The sequence below is a fragment of the Diorhabda carinulata genome, chromosome 3, assembly GCF_026250575.1.
Source record: "Diorhabda carinulata isolate Delta chromosome 3, icDioCari1.1, whole genome shotgun sequence".
NCBI classification, from domain to species: domain Eukaryota; kingdom Metazoa; phylum Arthropoda; class Insecta; order Coleoptera; family Chrysomelidae; genus Diorhabda; species Diorhabda carinulata.
In genome coordinates, this window is record NC_079462.1 from 3,665,512 (window position 1) to 3,685,610 (window position 20,099).

The 20,099-nt window shown below is 30.4% G+C and overlaps 1 protein-coding gene across 10 annotated transcripts in view; it reads right to left on the minus strand.

Annotated features, from left to right (window-relative positions):
- The window catches only part of LOC130891816 (polyhomeotic-like protein 1), a 239,321-nt gene that overhangs the window by 32,924 nt on the left and 186,298 nt on the right, over positions 1-20,099 (minus strand). For 3 of the 10 annotated variants that reach the window (XM_057796820.1, XM_057796816.1, XM_057796815.1), the window contains exon 1: positions 7,162-7,719. The exons of 6 other annotated variants lie outside the window; for them this stretch is intronic. In XM_057796820.1, the coding sequence (XP_057652803.1) occupies positions 7,162-7,328 (167 nt within the window). In that variant the 5' untranslated portion in view covers positions 7,329-7,719. Of the gene's footprint in view, positions 1-7,161; positions 7,720-20,099 lie in introns of those variants that run through there. One more of the 10 variants, XM_057796819.1, reaches the window with a different exon arrangement.

Below are 20,099 nucleotides of genomic sequence, written 5' to 3' on the forward strand. Positions count from 1 at the left end.
TCCACGCAACGTTACAAAGAAAACATGAAGAAACTTAACCTAACCTAAAAAATTTGTAATAAATTCTAAAAATTGTTCAAATTATGACATTTAATTGTTTTTTTTTTTTCAAATTGTTCGTTTTTGTTCATACTTTGCGAGAAAAAAATAGATTTCGCCGAAACACAAATTCTAAGTACAGTTTTCGGAGAGAAAAACGTGTTAAAATTATTATTTTCAATCTTAGGTGTCATTCTTTACCTTAAATACGCCCTGTATAATGACAAGAAACAAATTTTTATTGTGAAATCCACGCAACGTTACAAAGAAAACATGAAGAAACTTAACCTAACCTAAAAAATTTGTAATAAATTCTAAAAATTGTTCAAATTATGACATTCAATTGTTTTTTTTTTTCAAATTGTTCGTTTTTGTTCATACTTTGCGAGAAAAAAATAGATTTCGCCGAAACACAAATTCTAAGTACAGTTTTCGGAGAGAAAAACCGTGTTAAAATTATGATTTTCAATCTTAGGTGTCATTCTTTATCTTAAAAACGCCCTGTATAATGACAAGAAAGAAATTTTTATTGTGGAATCCACGCAACGTTACAAAGAAGACGTGAAGAAACTTAACCTAACCTAAAAAATTTGTAATAAATTCTAAAAATTGTTCAAATTATGACATTTAATTGTTTTTTTTTTCAAATTGTTCGTTTTTGTTCATACTTTGCGAGAAAAAAATAGATTTCGCCGAAACACAAATTCTAAGTACAGTTTTCGGAGAGAAAAACCGTGTTAAAATTATGATTTTCAATCTTAGGTGTCATTCTTTATCTTAAAAACGCCCTGTATAATGACAAGAAAGAAATTTTTAATGTGAAATCCACGCAACGTTACAAAGAAGACGTGAAGAAACTTAACCTAACCTAAAAAATTTGTAATAAATTCTAAAAATTGTTCAAATTATGACATTTAATTGTTTTTTTTTTCAAATTGTTCGTTTTTGTTCATACTTTGCGAGAAAAAAATAGATTTCGCCGAAACACAAATTCTAAGTACAGTTTTCGGAGAGAAAAACCGTGTTAAAATTATGATTTTCAATCTTAGGTGTCATTCTTTATCTTAAAAACGCCCTGTATAATGACAAGAAAGAAATTTTTAATGTGAAATCCACGCAACGTTACAAAGAAGACGTGAAGAAACTTAACCTAACCTAAAAAATTTGCAATAAATTCTAAAAATTGTTCAAATTATGACATTCAAATGTTTTTTTTTTCAAATTGTTCGTTTTTGTTCATACTTTGCGAAAAAAAAATAGATTTCGCCGAAACACAAATTCTAAGTACAGTTTTCGGAGAGAAAAACCGTGTTAAAATTATGATTTTCAATCTTAGGTGTCATTCTTTATCTTAAAAACGCCCTGTATAATGACAAGAAACAAATTTTTATTGTGAAATCCACGCAACGTTACAAAGAAAACATGAAGAAACTTAACCTAACCTAAAAAATTTGTAATAAATTCTAAAAATTGTTCAAATTATGACATTTAATTGTTTTTTTTTTTTCAAATTGTTCGTTTTTGTTCATACTTTGCGAGAAAAAAATAGATTTCGCCGAAACACAAATTCTAAGTACAGTTTTCGGAGAGAAAAACGTGTTAAAATTATTATTTTCAATCTTAGGTGTCATTCTTTACCTTAAATACGCCCTGTATAATGACAAGAAACAAATTTTTATTGTGAAATCCACGCAACGTTACAAAGAAAACATGAAGAAACTTAACCTAACCTAAAAAATTTGTAATAAATTCTAAAAATTGTTCAAATTATGACATTCAATTGTTTTTTTTTTTCAAATTGTTCGTTTTTGTTCATACTTTGCGAGAAAAAAATAGATTTCGCCGAAACACAAATTCTAAGTACAGTTTTCGGAGAGAAAAACCGTGTTAAAATTATGATTTTCAATCTTAGGTGTCATTCTTTATCTTAAAAACGCCCTGTATAATGACAAGAAAGAAATTTTTATTGTGGAATCCACGCAACGTTACAAAGAAGACGTGAAGAAACTTAACCTAACCTAAAAAATTTGTAATAAATTCTAAAAATTGTTCAAATTATGACATTTAATTGTTTTTTTTTTCAAATTGTTCGTTTTTGTTCATACTTTGCGAGAAAAAAATAGATTTCGCCGAAACACAAATTCTAAGTACAGTTTTCGGAGAGAAAAACCGTGTTAAAATTATGATTTTCAATCTTAGGTGTCATTCTTTATCTTAAAAACGCCCTGTATAATGACAAGAAAGAAATTTTTAATGTGAAATCCACGCAACGTTACAAAGAAGACGTGAAGAAACTTAACCTAACCTAAAAAATTTGTAATAAATTCTAAAAATTGTTCAAATTATGACATTTAATTGTTTTTTTTTTCAAATTGTTCGTTTTTGTTCATACTTTGCGAGAAAAAAATAGATTTCGCCGAAACACAAATTCTAAGTACAGTTTTCGGAGAGAAAAACCGTGTTAAAATTATGATTTTCAATCTTAGGTGTCATTCTTTATCTTAAAAACGCCCTGTATAATGACAAGAAAGAAATTTTTAATGTGAAATCCACGCAACGTTACAAAGAAGACGTGAAGAAACTTAACCTAACCTAAAAAATTTGTAATAAATTCTAAAAATTGTTCAAATTATGACATTCAAATGTTTTTTTTTTCAAATTGTTCGTTTTTGTTCATACTTTGCGAAAAAAAAATAGATTTCGCCGAAACACAAATTCTAAGTACAGTTTTCGGAGAGAAAAACCGTGTTAAAATTATGATTTTCAATCTTAGGTGTCATTCTTTATCTTAAAAACGCCCTGTATAATGACAAGAAACAAATTTTTATTGTGAAATCCACGCAACGTTACAAAGAAAACATGAAGAAACTTAACCTAACCTAAAAAATTTGTAATAAATTCTAAAAATTGTTCAAATTATGACATTTAATTGTTTTTTTTTTTTCAAATTGTTCGTTTTTGTTCATACTTTGCGAGAAAAAAATAGATTTCGCCGAAACACAAATTCTAAGTACAGTTTTCGGAGAGAAAAACGTGTTAAAATTATTATTTTCAATCTTAGGTGTCATTCTTTACCTTAAATACGCCCTGTATAATGACAAGAAACAAATTTTTATTGTGAAATCCACGCAACGTTACAAAGAAAACATGAAGAAACTTAACCTAACCTAAAAAATTTGTAATAAATTCTAAAAATTGTTCAAATTATGACATTCAATTGTTTTTTTTTTCAAATTGTTCGTTTTTGTTCATACTTTGCGAGAAAAAAATAGATTTCGCCGAAACACAAATTCTAAGTACAGTTTTCGGAGAGAAAAACCGTGTTAAAATTATGATTTTCAATCTTAGGTGTCATTCTTTATCTTAAAAACGCCCTGTATAATGACAAGAAAGAAATTTTTAATGTGAAATCCACGCAACGTTACAAAGAAGACGTGAAGAAACTTAACCTAACCTAAAAAATTTGTAATAAATTCTAAAAATTGTTCAAATTATGACATTTAATTGTTTTTTTTTTTCAAATTGTTCGTTTTTGTTCATACTTTGCGAGAAAAAAATAGATTTCGCCGAAACACAAATTCTAAGTACAGTTTTCGGAGAGAAAAACCGTGTTAAAATTATGATTTTCAATCTTAGGTGTCATTCTTTATCTTAAAAACGCCCTGTATAATGACAAGAAAGAAATTTTTATTGTGGAATCCACGCAACGTTACAAAGAAGACGTGAAGAAACTTAACCTAACCTAAAAAATTTGTAATAAATTCTAAAAATTGTTCAAATTATGACATTTAATTGTTTTTTTTTTCAAATTGTTCGTTTTTGTTCATACTTTGCGAGAAAAAAATAGATTTCGCCGAAACACAAATTCTAAGTACAGTTTTCGGAGAGAAAAACCGTGTTAAAATTATGATTTTCAATCTTAGGTGTCATTCTTTATCTTAAAAACGCCCTGTATAATGACAAGAAAGAAATTTTTAATGTGAAATCCACGCAACGTTACAAAGAAGACGTGAAGAAACTTAACCTAACCTAAAAAATTTGTAATAAATTCTAAAAATTGTTCAAATTATGACATTTAATTGTTTTTTTTTTCAAATTGTTCGTTTTTGTTCATACTTTGCGAGAAAAAAATAGATTTCGCCGAAACACAAATTCTAAGTACAGTTTTCGGAGAGAAAAACCGTGTTAAAATTATGATTTTCAATCTTAGGTGTCATTCTTTATCTTAAAAACGCCCTGTATAATGACAAGAAAGAAATTTTTAATGTGAAATCCACGCAACGTTACAAAGAAGACGTGAAGAAACTTAACCTAACCTAAAAAATTTGTAATAAATTCTAAAAATTGTTCAAATTATGACATTCAAATGTTTTTTTTTTTCAAATTGTTCGTTTTTGTTCATACTTTGCGAGAAAAAAATAGATTTCGCCGAAACACAAATTCTAAGTACAGTTTTCGGAGAGAAAAACCGTGTTAAAATTATGATTTTCAATCTTAGGTGTCATTCTTTATCTTAAAAACGCCCTGTATAATGACAAGAAAGAAATTTTTATTGTGGAATCCACGCAACGTTACAAAGAAGACGTGAAGAAACTTAACCTAACCTAAAAAATTTGTAATAAATTCTAAAAATTGTTCAAATTATGACATTTAATTGTTTTTTTTTTCAAATTGTTCGTTTTTGTTCATACTTTGCGAGAAAAAAATAGATTTCGCCGAAACACAAATTCTAAGTACAGTTTTCGGAGAGAAAAACCGTGTTAAAATTATGATTTTCAATCTTAGGTGTCATTCTTTATCTTAAAAACGCCCTGTATAATGACAAGAAAGAAATTTTTAATGTGAAATCCACGCAACGTTACAAAGAAGACGTGAAGAAACTTAACCTAACCTAAAAAATTTGTAATAAATTCTAAAAATTGTTCAAATTATGACATTTAATTGTTTTTTTTTTCAAATTGTTCGTTTTTGTTCATACTTTGCGAGAAAAAAATAGATTTCGCCGAAACACAAATTCTAAGTACAGTTTTCGGAGAGAAAAACCGTGTTAAAATTATGATTTTCAATCTTAGGTGTCATTCTTTATCTTAAAAACGCCCTGTATAATGACAAGAAAGAAATTTTTAATGTGAAATCCACGCAACGTTACAAAGAAGACGTGAAGAAACTTAACCTAACCTAAAAAATTTGTAATAAATTCTAAAAATTGTTCAAATTATGACATTCAAATGTTTTTTTTTTCAAATTGTTCGTTTTTGTTCATACTTTGCGAAAAAAAAATAGATTTCGCCGAAACACAAATTCTAAGTACAGTTTTCGGAGAGAAAAACCGTGTTAAAATTATGATTTTCAATCTTAGGTGTCATTCTTTATCTTAAAAACGCCCTGTATAATTTCTCTGAAAAAATTTCAAAGATTTACGACGTATAAAGCATCAATCATACAAATTTTTGACTTGCTTTCTTGGTTTCCAGAAAATTTTCATCTTTGTGATTCAAAATATGGATATAGGTATATAGATTCGATTCATATACCCTGTACATGTTCATGTACATTTTTAATTTATTCAAAATTCGAAACTTCGCTTTTATCCCTATGATTATGCATAGTGCATTGGGATTAAGCATTCTTTTCACTCGGATTACAACAATGTGCATTCTTAACCAAACCGGAAGTTATGTGCTAAGTGCACCTTTTTATCGAAGCCCCCATCGAGGCATAAAATAAAACTAACATCACTTCTATGGCAGTAATATTAAACCCCGTTGATGAAAAAATATCAGTTTCAGACAGTCACAAGGATAAAATTTTATTAAATAGCAAAATTTTAATGAAAAAAAAAGACACACAGGCTAGACATTCATCCGGTATCGAACCCTAGAATCTTAAGAAAGCACGTGCACCAAGGATGACGAAGGCATGTCATTAATATTTGTTTACTTTGTTACTACATTCCAAAGATCAGGGAGAGTGGAAGGAAGGATGATTTATTTAACTTATACACGTCATTTGTTTATTCATTCATACCCTAAAGGTAGTCAAAAATAACAATAAACTACAATAGGATTTATATCTTCCACAATATTCACCCATATCGTAAAACCACATGAAAAATTTAAGAAAAAACAAGAATTTGAACAAGTATAGGTTACATAGATAATAGTAAACTCAAACTCCATTAAAAAACGTTCTCTCTAATTCTAATTTAGTTGAAACTTGCAACCAGCAATATTGAACTCATCTTGGGACTATAAACTATTTAGTCGTAAAAATTGTATATAAAACTGAATTATCGGAAATAAAATTGAGAGAAATAGGAAAATTTGGAAAAGAAATCTCTTTATTGAAGATCAAAAGGCACTACACAAGCCTAAATGATAAAAACTGTTATCTGCTTACTGTAATTCAAATTGATAAACAACCTAACCTTACTTTTTAGTGTAATGAATATGCAAGCTCTATTAAAGAATATTTTATTCAAATGTAATAATTATTATTAAAAACATAATTATTCGTTATGTGGGAATAAAAACGTTTTTATAGGTACTAGATATTTTTCATACTTAATAACAATAATTAGCACTAAAGTTAATTCGCGCAGTGTTGCCTTATTTACAAGTACAGAAGAAGATACACTTAATTTTATTATTATACAAATAGAATGTACATAAATGTTATTGTAATTTTATATTTTCAAATAATGAAAACTACTTATATATTTAAAATTAATGTAGAAAGTAATTTTGAATTATAAGATATACCTATACATCGGTTGAAGCTTATCAGAACTTTCAGTGATGTTGGCAACATTGTTTAAAATATTTCGATTGCAACATTTACATATTAATTTTATTATATTTTCAAAAAAATTTTATATTAATGACTGATAATATAATCTTTCTAAAGCTATTAAACCTTTTTTGTTAATAAATATTTAAAAAATAGCGTAATCTAACCTAACTTGCAAAATAACCTTATTGTTTGTAGTGTAATAGCTTTGAATAGTAAAAAATAATTAAACAAAACTAACGATTTATCAGCGAAATCTAACCTGTATGTGAATCGTTTGATAATTTGATTTCTATATATATATATTGAATAATAAAACTTGATTATTCTTACGAGTAATTTTTGGAATACGACATCCCGTGTCCGTCCAGAATGTCCCCATATTTGCGTCTTTCTACAGATTCTCTATATTCCTTAAGAGTTTTAACTCTCATAGGTGTTTTATATTTCACTCTAAAAACTGCTTTCACACTACGTTTATTGTCCTGGTCCATTCTCATCGTTTATATAAAAAATCACTATTAACAAATATAATAACACTAACATTGTTTTGAAATAAGTAAAATTGAATATATGCATTTACACGCCGGTTTAACAAATTCTACGCACAACGATCATTTTAGTTCGACAATTAGATTCCACGAAAATCGAAAAAACGTTGAAATATTTTTGTTCTAAAACAAAAAAGCGTCTCATTTGGTATGTTTGACTCTCACATATCCGCATGTTGAATGTGTTCAAACTACTAATAACTATTAAAAAAATCTAGAACCACGATGAGTTGTTAGAAAAATCACGAGTGCAACTTCTTCGAAAAGACCTGCCCGGTTAAAACAGAGAACCAATAAAAGTTAGGTTAGGCTGTGCCTATCGAGAGGGTCGGAATCGAAAATGAATTTTATGGGTTCTCTGTGACGTTTTACGAATATGGTGGTTTTAACACAGAGAGGGACTAAAGTATTTTTATATTCTAATATTTTGTTACTAGATTTTTAGTTAATTATAATAAAACATTTTTATTTAATGGATATATATTTCTATTTTTTTATTAGAAGTAGACTAATATGCATTTTATTTAAATTTATTATTTTTATATAGACAAAATCGCCATAGTCGAGGTATAAAGCACAAAAAAGGCAAAAATCGGTTATTTCTGAGCAGTAAGTCGGATCAGGACGTAACAAAGAGCGATTCGGGAGAGTCTAGAAACAAATAATGCATTTTAAAAAGTGCATATCGAATAATTGAAAGTCTCGTAGAAATTCATTATGAAATTGATTGAATTTATACATCCTAGTGATTTTCGAGATCTGGTGCTCGGGGTGGATGGTTTATACATCGTTTCCTGGAACTCCGTGATGAAATTGACTAAATATAAACTTCCTGGGGGTTTTTGAGGTCGCTGAACATGAATTCCTCAAATTTCTTCGATTATAAAGTGGTTTAAAACTGTTATAACTCACTGTAAAAATATACTATTTTTAGGTTATGTTAAATTCATATGATGAATACAAATTTAAGATAAAAAAGTTTATTTTTTATGGCTAAAAAATATAGTAAATTGTATTTTATACATTTTACATGAAACAAATTAAAAAAATAGGATTTTCTATGGCTGTATTAGTAAAAAAATCGATTCTATTTAATATAGATATTGTCTCGATTCGTCTCTGGAATGCTATAGTTAAATCGAATATGGTTCTTTAGTTTTGACCTGCCTCTTTGGATATTCTATACACTGATGAAGGTTTTGGCGTCTTTAGAAATGGAACTCAACTATGTGGACAGATAAAATATGACTAGCAGGTTTGTGTTTAGTCTTTTACACAAAGCAGAGAAGGGTATCTTTCAGTTCAACATATTTAATAAATTTTGAAGAATTTAATGGCGTTTTTTAAGGTATCTGGAGCCTGTGGATGGTCAGATCAGGGACTATAAACTCAAATAGAATTAGTTATTTAGTTTTTTGTGATTAATGACATATGAATCGTCTAGTTTCAGTAGCGGTCAACACGAATATATTTGTAGAATGTTAAAATCTGAAATATTATATAAATATGAAATATTATATTAGGTTTATAGTTCAAGAGCTCCAAGAGGTTGTGAAAAAAACGTTAAATATATTCACACCTGAATGTAAATCCAGGTGGTCGTCATGGGGGGCCGCACGCGTCAGTCGCCATCTTGAAAAACACGTTTTATTAAATATCTCGCGAACCGCGCATAGTACGACCAAAATTGTAGAGATCATTATTGTAGATAATAATATTTGTCATCTTTTTTATTTGAAACTTTTTTTTGTATAACGCATAGGTTTTTAATTATAAAGCTCCAAACTTTTTTCAATATAGTTTTTACTAAATATTTAGTTAATGTTCAATGATAAATTAGAAATGGTGGTAACTGAATTGTAGAACATAAAATTTTCTATAAATTTCATTGGAAATCTATGCGTTATACAAAAAAAAATGACAAATTTTACCGTTTCATATTAAAATTTTCACAATACAAGATCCAAGTATCGGTTTCCACGAAGAAAACTGATGGATATGTGGGACTCCCGCAGCCTATCCACTAAACCGCCATCTTCTGTCATCTCCGTCCAACCAAGATCCTACACATTCTACATTACTTTGTCTAAGAATACATTCTGTGCAGGTAGCAACCAGTTGACACCATTCTACCTTGTGCAGCATCACCTGGACGATATTAACAGGGTTTATGTTGCCCATAGTCTTCTCTACTTCCTATCTCAAACCCCTTCAGTGATTGCACACGAAGAAGGTGTGTTCGGCAACATCTAAGTCGTCTTCACAATACGTACACTCAAGTATTTGTACTTTTCTCATTTTGGGAAGATATCGTCGGAAGCTGGGTAATGCAGAAGTTCACATCTCCTTTCAGTCCACAGTCTGAGGTCTTTTATTAGTTGTCGCGTCCATTGAACTGTTGTAGTGCGTTCGATGATTGCCGCATCCTGGCGTGTTATATCTGAGCTGTTTCTGTGTAACCTCTTACGCTCGAAATCCAGGAGGTCCGCGGGGATTATAGCCGCCAGTCTCTTCATTATCATAGCGTCTCACTAGACCTCCGCCCCATACAGAAGAATTGAGTGAGGCCGCCTTTCCAGCTGTCTTCCGTTTGTGGGGTCATTCCCAAATACTTTACTTCTCGTCTAGACTCGATTTCGTCTGTTCTGATCTCATTGGGCAGTTTTGTCTGTAGTTTTTTCCTTAGTGAGTTTGTCTGGTTCAATTTGAGCTGCGCTAATTCTGCGTAAGCAACGAGAAGTGCGTCAAGAGGCAATTCCAGTCTAAGCAGACTATTCCATAGATCCGGTCCCAGTATAGATCCTCGAGGGACCCCAGCGGTAATTGTAAAGTTTCAATTACGGTTTGTTTTTTTTTTGGAATATAAGTATAATTAGGTAAAGAATTTGATGTTGTTGTTGTTAATTTTTTTCAAATTTTATTTGGCCATCATAATTTATCAATTTCGGTGTTGTATAAAAAAGTTTATAGATATTCTGTATTGAAAAGATCATATTTATAATGTTTAATAGTCTTTTGGAGTTACCAGAGGAAAAGGGTTACTGCATTGGATTCGGGTCTATGTCCCAAATAAAACTTTACGAGATTTTTTATTGAGCAACAGCTACATTTTATATTTTTATAACTATTGTAAAAGACTGCCCCGAGCGACACAATACAGCAGAGTTCTTAAACTTAAATTTCGAAATATGTGTAATAAAAATAAGTTTATTCATAAGTGAGGCGTGTTTTAAAATTTAAAAAAAAACCTGTTAAACGTAAAAAGAAAGATGATCCTAATGGAAAAACTTTCCATTGATGTGAAATGTTTGTTTTTTAAGAAAAAAAAAATGTTTTTTGTCTTTGGTAATCGTCATTTTTCTTTCTCAGAAGACTGTTATTTGCAAACCGTCATTTTTATTACATAATCAACCGTGATTTGTATCTTTTTCATAAGAAAACCGTAATTTCTCTTAGAATACTGCAAATCTATGTTTTTCTAAGAAAAATATCTTTTTCCAAAAGTTATTTGTCTTAGAAACCTGTCTTCACTAAAAGTAAATCGTTATTAATTTCAAAGAACTTTTTTACATGCAAATATCGATATTTATCTTATAATACCGTCTTTTCCGAAAGCAAAGTGTTATTTGTACAAAAAAAATATTGTTTGAAGTTTTTCCATTTGCTTATGGAAACTGTATTTTTCAAATCCAAACTGTCATTTCTACTATGTAGCTAACAAATCATCTTTTTTTAATGAAAAACCGTCTTCTTCATAAGTAAACCGTCTATTATCTTAGAAAACTGTCTTTTGTAGAAGTAAACGCCGATATTTGTCTTAGAAAACTGTCTATAAAAGCGAACCGTCATTTGTCTCATAAAACTGTCTTTTTCAAAAGTGAGCCATTATTTGTTATAGAAAAATATCTGTTTGAAAAACAAATACCGAGATTTGTCTTAGAAAACTGTCTCTTCCAAAAGTAGACGGTTATTTGTCTTAGAAAATTGTCTTTTTCAAAGCGATATTTGTCTTATAAACCTGTCTTTTTCCAAAAGTAAACCGTTATTTATTTCCAAAAATTTTTTTTGGCAAATTCCGATATTATTCTTAGAAACCTGTCTTTTTAAAAAGCAAACAGCTAATAAATCATCTTTTTTTAATGAAAAACCGTCTTCTTCATAAGTAAACCGTCTATTATCTTAGAAAACTGTCTTTTGTAGAAGTAAACGCCGATATTTGTCTTAGAAAACTGTCTATAAAAGCGAACCGTCATTTGTCTCATAAAACTGTCTTTTTCAAAAGTAAGCCATTATTTGTTATAGAAAAATATCTGTTTGAAAAACAAATACCGAGATTTGTCTTAGAAAACTGTCTCTTCCAAAAGTAGACGGTTATTTGTCTTAGAAAATTGTCTTTTTCAAAGCGATATTTGTCTTATAAACCTGTCTTTTTCCAAAAGTAAACCGTTATTTATTTCCAAAATTTTTTTTTCGCAAATTCCGATATTATTCTTAGAAACCTGTCTTTTTAAAAAGCAAACAGCTAATAAATCATCTTTTTTTTTATGAAAAACCGTCTTCTTCATAAGTGAACCGTCGATTATCTTAGAAAACGCCGATATTTGTCTTTGAAAAACTGTCTATAAAAGCGAACCGTCATTTGTCTCATAAAACTGTCTTTTTCAAAAGTAAGCCATTATTTGTTATAGAAAAATATCTGTTTGAAAAACAAATACCGAGATTTGTCTTAGAAAACTGTCTCTTCCAGAAGTAGACGGTTATTTGTCTTAGAAAACTGTCTTTTTCAAAGCGATATTTGTCTTATAAACCTGTCTTTTTCCAAAAGTAAACCGTTATTTATTTCCAAAAATTTTTTTTCGCAAATTCCGATATTATTCTTAGAAACCTGTCTTTTTAAAAAGCAAACAGCTAATAAATCATCTTTTTTTTATGAAAAACCGTCTTCTTCATAAGTGAACTGTCGTTTATCTTAGAAAACGCCGATATTTGTCTTTGAAAAACTGTCTATAAAAGCGAACCGTCATTTGTCTCATAAAACTGTCTTTTTCAAAAGTGAGCCATTATTTGTTATAGAAAAATATCTGTTTGAAAAACAAATACCGAGATTTGTCTTAGAAAACTGTCTCTTCCAGAAGTAGACGGTTATTTGTCTTAGAAAACTGTCTTTTTCAAAGCGATATTTGTCTTATAAACCTGTCTTTTTCCAAAAGTAAACCGTTATTTATTTCCAAAAATTTTTTTTCGCAAATTCCGATATTATTCTTAGAAACCTGTCTTTTTAAAAAGCAAACAGCTAATAAATCATCTTTTTTTTATGAAAAACCGTCTTCTTCATAAGTGAACTGTCGTTTATCTTAGAAAACGCCGATATTTGTCTTTGAAAAACTGTCTATAAAAGCGAACCGTCATTTGTCTCATAAAACTGTCTTTTTCAAAAGTAATCCATTATTTGTTATAGAAAAATATCTGTTTGGAAAACAAATACCGACATTTGTCTTTTTAGAAGCAAACATCGATGTTTTTCTAGGAAAAATGTCTTTTCCAAAGGTTATTTGTTATTTGTCAGTTATTTCTCTTAGAAAACTGTCATTTCCAAAAGTAGACGGTTATTTGTCTTAGAAAATTGTCTTTTTCAAAGCGATATTTGTATTAGAAAGCTGCATTTTCTAAAAGTAAGCAGTACTTTATCTTATAAATTTGTCTTTTTTAGAACCGCACACCAATATTTGTCTCATAATAACGTCTTTTTCGAAAGCAACGTGTTATTTGTACAAAAAACATATTTTTCCAAATGTTTTTCCATTTGCTTATGGAAACTGTACTTTTTAAATGGAAACTGTTATTTCTATTATCTAATGAATCATCATTTGTTTATGAAAAACTGTCTTTTTTATGATTAAACCGTCGTTTATCTTAGAAAACTGTCTTTTGTAGAAGCAAACGCTGTCTTATCTTTTCTAAGAAAAATATCTTTTCCAAAGGTTATTTCTTATTTCTCAGTTATTTGTCTTAGAAAATTGTCTTTTTCAAAGCGATATTTGTCTTATAAACCTGTCTTTTCTAAAAGTAAACCGTTATTTATTTCCAAAAATTTTTTTTTGGCAAATTCCGATATTATTTTCAGAAACCTGTCTTTTTAAAAAGCAAACAGTACTTTATCTTATAAATTTGTCTTTTTTAGAACCGCACACCAATATTTATCTTATAATACCGTCTTTTTCGAAAGCAAAGTATTATTTGTATAAAAAAAATGTTTTTACAAAAGTTTTCCCATTTGCTTATGGAAACTGTATTTTTCAAATGCAAACTGTCATTTCCATTAGCTAATAAATCATCTTTTTTTTATGAAAAACCCTCTTCTTCATAAGTGAACCGTCGATTATCTTAGAAAACGCCGATATTTGTCTTTGAAAAACTGTCTATAAAAGCGAACCGTCATTTGTCTCATAAAACTGTCTTTTTCAAAAGTGAGCCATTATTTGTTATAGAAAAATGTCTTTTCCGAAGGTTATTTGTTATTTGTCAGTTATTTCTCTTAGAAAACTGTCATTTCCAATATTTATCTTATAACACCGTCTTTTTCGAAAGCAAAGTATTATTTGTACAAAAAACATATTTTTCCAAATGTTTTTCCATTTGCTTATGGAAACTGTACTTTTTAAATGGAAACTGTTATTTCTATTATCTAATGAATCATCATTTGTTTATGAAAAACTGTCTTTTTTATGATTAAACCGTCGTTTATCTTAGAAAACTGTCTTTTGTAGAAGCAAACGCTATCTTATAAAATTGTCTTTTTCAAAAGTAATCCATTATTTGTTATAGAAAAATATCCGTTCGAAAAACAAGTACCAAGATTTGTCTTAGAAATATTTGACTTAGAAAACTGTCTTTTTCAGAAGCAAACATGTTTTTCTAAGAAAAATGTCTTTTCCAAAATTAAACAGTTATTTGTCTTAGAAAACTGTCTTCTTCAAATCGACAGTTGTCTTAGAAACCTGTCTTTTTAAAAAAGGAAACAGTACTTTATCTTATAAATTTGTCGTTTTTCGAACGGCACACCGATATTTATCATATAATTCCATCTTCTTCGAAAGCAAAGTGTTATTCGTCTATATTCCTTTCTTTAATTAAGCAAAACTGTCTTTTTTAGTAGCAAACACCGATATTCGAACACCAACCTTTGTCTTAGTAAACTTGGACTATGAGGAGATGCTACACGACAATACTTGTCCAGAGACTAGAAGAGTAATCATTGATATCAATTCATATTTTCCATAAAAATTTCCTTATTCTATACAAAAAACAAAGTTATCTTCATTTGTGGAAGATGTGATGACCATTACCATTTAATTTAGCAAATTAACGTTTTTGTTTTATTCATTATTTTAAGATACAAAACATTTCCATTGAAATACCCTGTAAATTTTTGCAGTTTATAAGCCAATCATTCCAAAAATTAAAAAAAATTAACGTCGTCGTCGCAAAAACACCGACAAACTCATCCGAAATAAATAATATCGGACGTGTGCGTGTCCAACGCAGTGATGCAGGGACTGTCGACCGCGCCGATCCCTTTTGAATATTTCAAAACAGTGTCCCGGGTCGCCAGTAGTAGCGATCCGCCTCCTTGGTCAGCTTAATGTCCCTTGACCCTTCCGTACGATTCACTTCTCGCACGACACATTTCAGTAGTTTTTAAACTCCGAAAATTTTTTCAATTATATCTATTTCCTAGAGGTTTTCAAAATAAAAGAATACAAAAGTGAAGAATTTACTAGATTTCGTATTCTTAATATAGTTCTTCCAATATCAATTGCAGGAGACAGTTATACGAGGAACAATCAATATTTCATAAATACGCACGGCACTCATACCAAATTAAAAAATGAAAAATATTTTTTACTCCTCGCATAAAATTCGGTAAACAAACCGTCAGTCCACGTGGACTCATCATCATACGTTTCCTCGTATATAAGAAATTAATCACTATACAAGGTGTCCCACGACGAATTGAAACTATCTGTATAATTCAAAATACTCAGTAAAATCATAAAACTTTTTGAAATCTACGTAAAATTTTAGTATACTTTTGTCTAAAAACTTTTTGCGAAAAATGCGTACTTTTTGAGTTATAAATTTTTTTGGAAAAAATTTGACCGTTACAGACCCTTATAAATTGATTTTTTATGAGAATACTCTTAAAGATATGAAAATGGTTTCTATTCAGTTGCTTTTAGCGAGGTCAGACGTATTTGAATCTATGCTGAAAAATTTTCCATTGTATATAGGGTGTGTATAAAAAGTGTTCAAAATTCAACTTCATAAATATCAAATTTCTCTATTTTTTTAAATAGAACCACCCGGTTTTTTCTATTTTAATGCATTCAAGGGTGAAAAATAGGCAAATTCATGAATACTTACCTACAACTAAACCTCACCGTTATCCAGATATTAAATTTTTTCTGTAAATTTTTAGAGATACAGGTGTGGTCTAAATTTTAATTATTCGTTATTAAATAGAGAACGAGCCATTTGAACGATTTTCGAAAGTATCAACTGATCAATTGACTAATGACAGTTAAATAAGTGTCATTTATTACAAAGCCTACTAAAAGTATATATAAAAAATCAAAACTAATGAATAAATAAAATTTAAACCACACCTGCATCTCCAAAAATTTACAGAAAATATTTAATATCTGGAATTAGGTATAGGAAAGTTTACATTTTTCACCCCTGAATGCATTAAAATAGAAAAAACCGAGTGGTTCTAATTAAAAAAATAAATAAATTTGATATTTATGAAATTAAACTTTGAACACTTTTAATACACACCCTGTATAAAATGAAAAAATTTTGAAGATAGATTCAAATACGTCTGACTTTGCTAAAGGCAATGGAATAAAAACCATTTCCATATCTTTGAGGGTATTCTCGTAAAAAAATAATTTATAAGGATCTACAACGGTCAAATTTTTTACAAAAAAATTTATAACTCAAAAAGTACGCATTTTTCGAAAAAAGTTTTTAGACAAAAGTATACTAAAATTTTATAAAAATTTCAAAAATGTATTAATATACAGGGTGTTCTATTTAAAATAATAAAGTTACAGTCGACTTTCGGTATAACCGAATAGTTTTAACTCGTCGTGGGACACCCTGTATTTTACCGTTGAATTCTTGGATTTGTTCACTTTATTTTCTGTTTTTTTTTGTTTCATAAAATCGATTTAGCGTAGCATGATGTAATTAGGTATCACTAGCTTTTCTACTGGCCAGCTTTATGTTGGTTGTCGTAAAAATACTTGTCCTAGATACTGTCCTGTACTAGCATGTGCAATCGGATCATGTTAATGTATGTGAAATTTCTATAATGTCTATATAAGGATTACAACGTTTCTTTTTCTCCTTATGGTTTCGACAGGTGTTTCGAACGAATCTACATTTTGAGCAACTTCGTTTTTTTTTTTGTTACTTCGTGCCAGTAAAAAAGAGATTAACGATAAAATAAGATAATATATGATACGGGATGTCGTTTTATAAATAATACGGGAGGTAGTTTCGTTTCTCGTAATCACTTTTATCAGTAATGATGGAAAACTGACGCGTAGTAGTATGACTGGCGTCCGACCGTAAACTTTTCGATATCTTAAGCATACCTAATGGTATTAACTACTTCACCGTTGATTTTGACCACGAATTCTTGTTTATATAAAGCTTATTTAAACATGTCTGAGCATAGGTTAAAAAATAATAGAGATATACCCAAGAAGGAAGTCCCAGACTTGAACGACGGGGCTTAGCTTGGGCCAACGTTGGGAAACCCCGTCTTGGCAAACCAATAATGGCCCAAGCCTGGGTAAATCGACTTATAGGATGTTTTGCCACTTGCATACATTCAATGTATGCAAGGTATCCAAATCGAAAAGATTTGGATACCGCATGATTTGACAATGTCAATTGGTGCGAAGAAATGCAGAAAATAATCGATCGCGGTGCTTCAAAAAGCATCTATAAGATCGGAATTGAACAACAATCGACTGTAAGGGTCTTGTTATTGTCACAAACCTTCTATTATTCTAGTAACCTGGCGACTAACGTCGATACTGAACACACTGTTTAAACCACCACTACACTGAAGGTAAACTCAGGTAAATTGAGTCTGAAGACGATAACTTGGTTATCGAAACGCGCGTCGGTGTTAGTGTAGTGGTAGTATTAACAGTGTATTCATTATGAATATCACCAATGGTTCCAGAAATGTCAACTTACTAAACGACATACGAAAACACCATAAAAAAACACTTGAAAATATTTTTCTCGCGCGAGAAAACAGCGTCTTCTTTTTCTGCTGATTTTTTGAGTGTGGTTGCTGGCTGAGAAGGGTTCCGTTGACGGTTCTTTCAAAAGATATTGGACGGGAATGGCAGACATGTCTATTTGCAGACGACACTAGTTTCTCTTTGAGTAACCCTGATCTCACCCTTAAAGCATGGCGCGATTCTAATCATCCGTGTCTCAACGTTTCTGAAACTGGAGTTTCATCAAATAAAAATAGTTTGCGGCCACCGATGACGCCGTTGAATCTGTAAAATTCTGAGATCAGTTTCCAAAAAACTGAACTTATCCACCGCCTTTACAGTTTACTTAACTAGAGCACGTGTGGTGCGACTCAATTTGAGCGAACCGGCTCACTGCAGGGACTTCTTTAACGGCTCAATATTTTACAATACAAAAAAATGCACAATCACTTGCCGATTGGAATTAGATCGATATCATGTTTACATGCATTTCGCCATAATTTGAGGGCATATTTAGTGGAAAGTATCTTCTACTCTGTAAACGACTCGCATCAGTTCTATTTGACAGACAGAATATGAAATTATTATCAATATAAAACAATTTATAATTTTATTCGTTTTCATCAATGTTTTATCAAACTTTTATGGATCAAATGAAGCTATCAAATTATTTTTAAACGTCTAGAAGCTCATCGAGTACAGAAACAAAAAGCATTATTAATGAAATAGCTCGTAGCAATCGATTTAATTTACTGCAACCAATTAAGGACTATAATTTAGATATTTTTTTTAAATCGCCGTTTTTCAACACCGTAGGAATGTAAACAATATAAATAATGTATGTGCTCGGGATAAAAAAAAACCGTAGTCGTCGTAGTTTCAAAAAAAAGAAGATGAAATGGATCGATATAATATTCAGGATGTAACTTCAGAAATCGCGAAAAACGGTGTGAATATATGATGGGTGAAGAATAAAGGTGGGACAAGCCATCACACTATTTACAGTTACGACTATATTTAACTTCGATTAGGGCTATATATACAGGATCTTTTAAAAAACATTCGCAACTCTAAATTGACAACACTGTATTCGTCAATACATGCAACATCTAATAGTCGCTTTTAATCCACTCAAATTAGACATTTTCTAGAGAAATTTCCAGGCCACCGCAGTCTCGAAAATGGGGAGGGGGGGGGCGTAGATATTGACATATATATACCAAAATTCGCTTTTTTTGCACTTATTTTCCTATTTTGCGAGAAAACTATGCGACCCAGCGAAAAACTCAACCCAGACGAGATGTAGATAATTAAATTTCCTCCAACTTTACCATTGATCATTTTGTCGTACTTCGCATAGTAGAGCCACTAGAGGGCGCGCAGAAGATTTCAAAGCTCATTTCTTACATTTTCTGGAAAACTATGCTTTTCCGGGGAAAATAGTAAATAGCAAAGTTGTAGCATATAAAATTTTCGACAACTTTTGTCCGAAACTTTTTTATGAATAACGCATAGTAACGCCGCTAGGGGACGCGAAAGCTTTTTAAAAATCAGTTTTTCCGATTTTCCGGTAAAACTATGCGTCCTAGGGAAAAAAGGTGAATGGCGGCCTTATAGAGAATAAAACTCCGGACAACTTTTGTCTGAAACATTTTTTTTAATTCAACTTAGTTTCACCGCTGGATGGACCGGAAAAATCGTGTATTCGACTATATATGTCATACTGTATATACAGAGGCTTCTGTGAATTCTGTGAAAAAGTCGACGTACCTGGTGATATTGAGGATATTTTTTGCCACGTTGAAGAGCTCGAAACTTCAATTACAAAATTTTTTCGCGCCCTCTAGCGGCGAAAATATGCGTTATTCAGAAAAAAGCTTCGGACAAAAGTTGTCGGAAATTTTGTACGCTACAACTTTGCTATTTACTATTTACTATTACCCGAAAAAGCATAGTTTTCCAGAAAATGCAAGAAATGAGTTTTGAAATCTTCTGCGCGCCCTCTAGCGGCTCCACTATGTGACGTACGACAAAATCATCAAAGGTAAAGTTGGAGGAAATTTAATTATCTACATCTCGTTTAGGTTAAGTTTTTCGCTGGGACGCATATTTTTTCGCAAAATAGTGAAATAAGTGCAAAAACAGAAATTTTTGGTATATATATGTCAATATCTCCAATTGCAATTCTGGAAACCGTTATTTATCTATGCAGCTGGACATGTCTTCAACTTTTATCCCATAAGAGATACTCTTCTTTATCTATAACCTTCAAAGGATAAAATTAGATCAGAGCAGCGTGAAAAAAACATGCATCAACATCAGGAGATTTTGCGATAGAAAACGTTCAGAACGGCCTCGAAAAACCACAACCTCCGAAGGATAAACGTGATCGACTGGCACAGAGATAGCAGCTCAG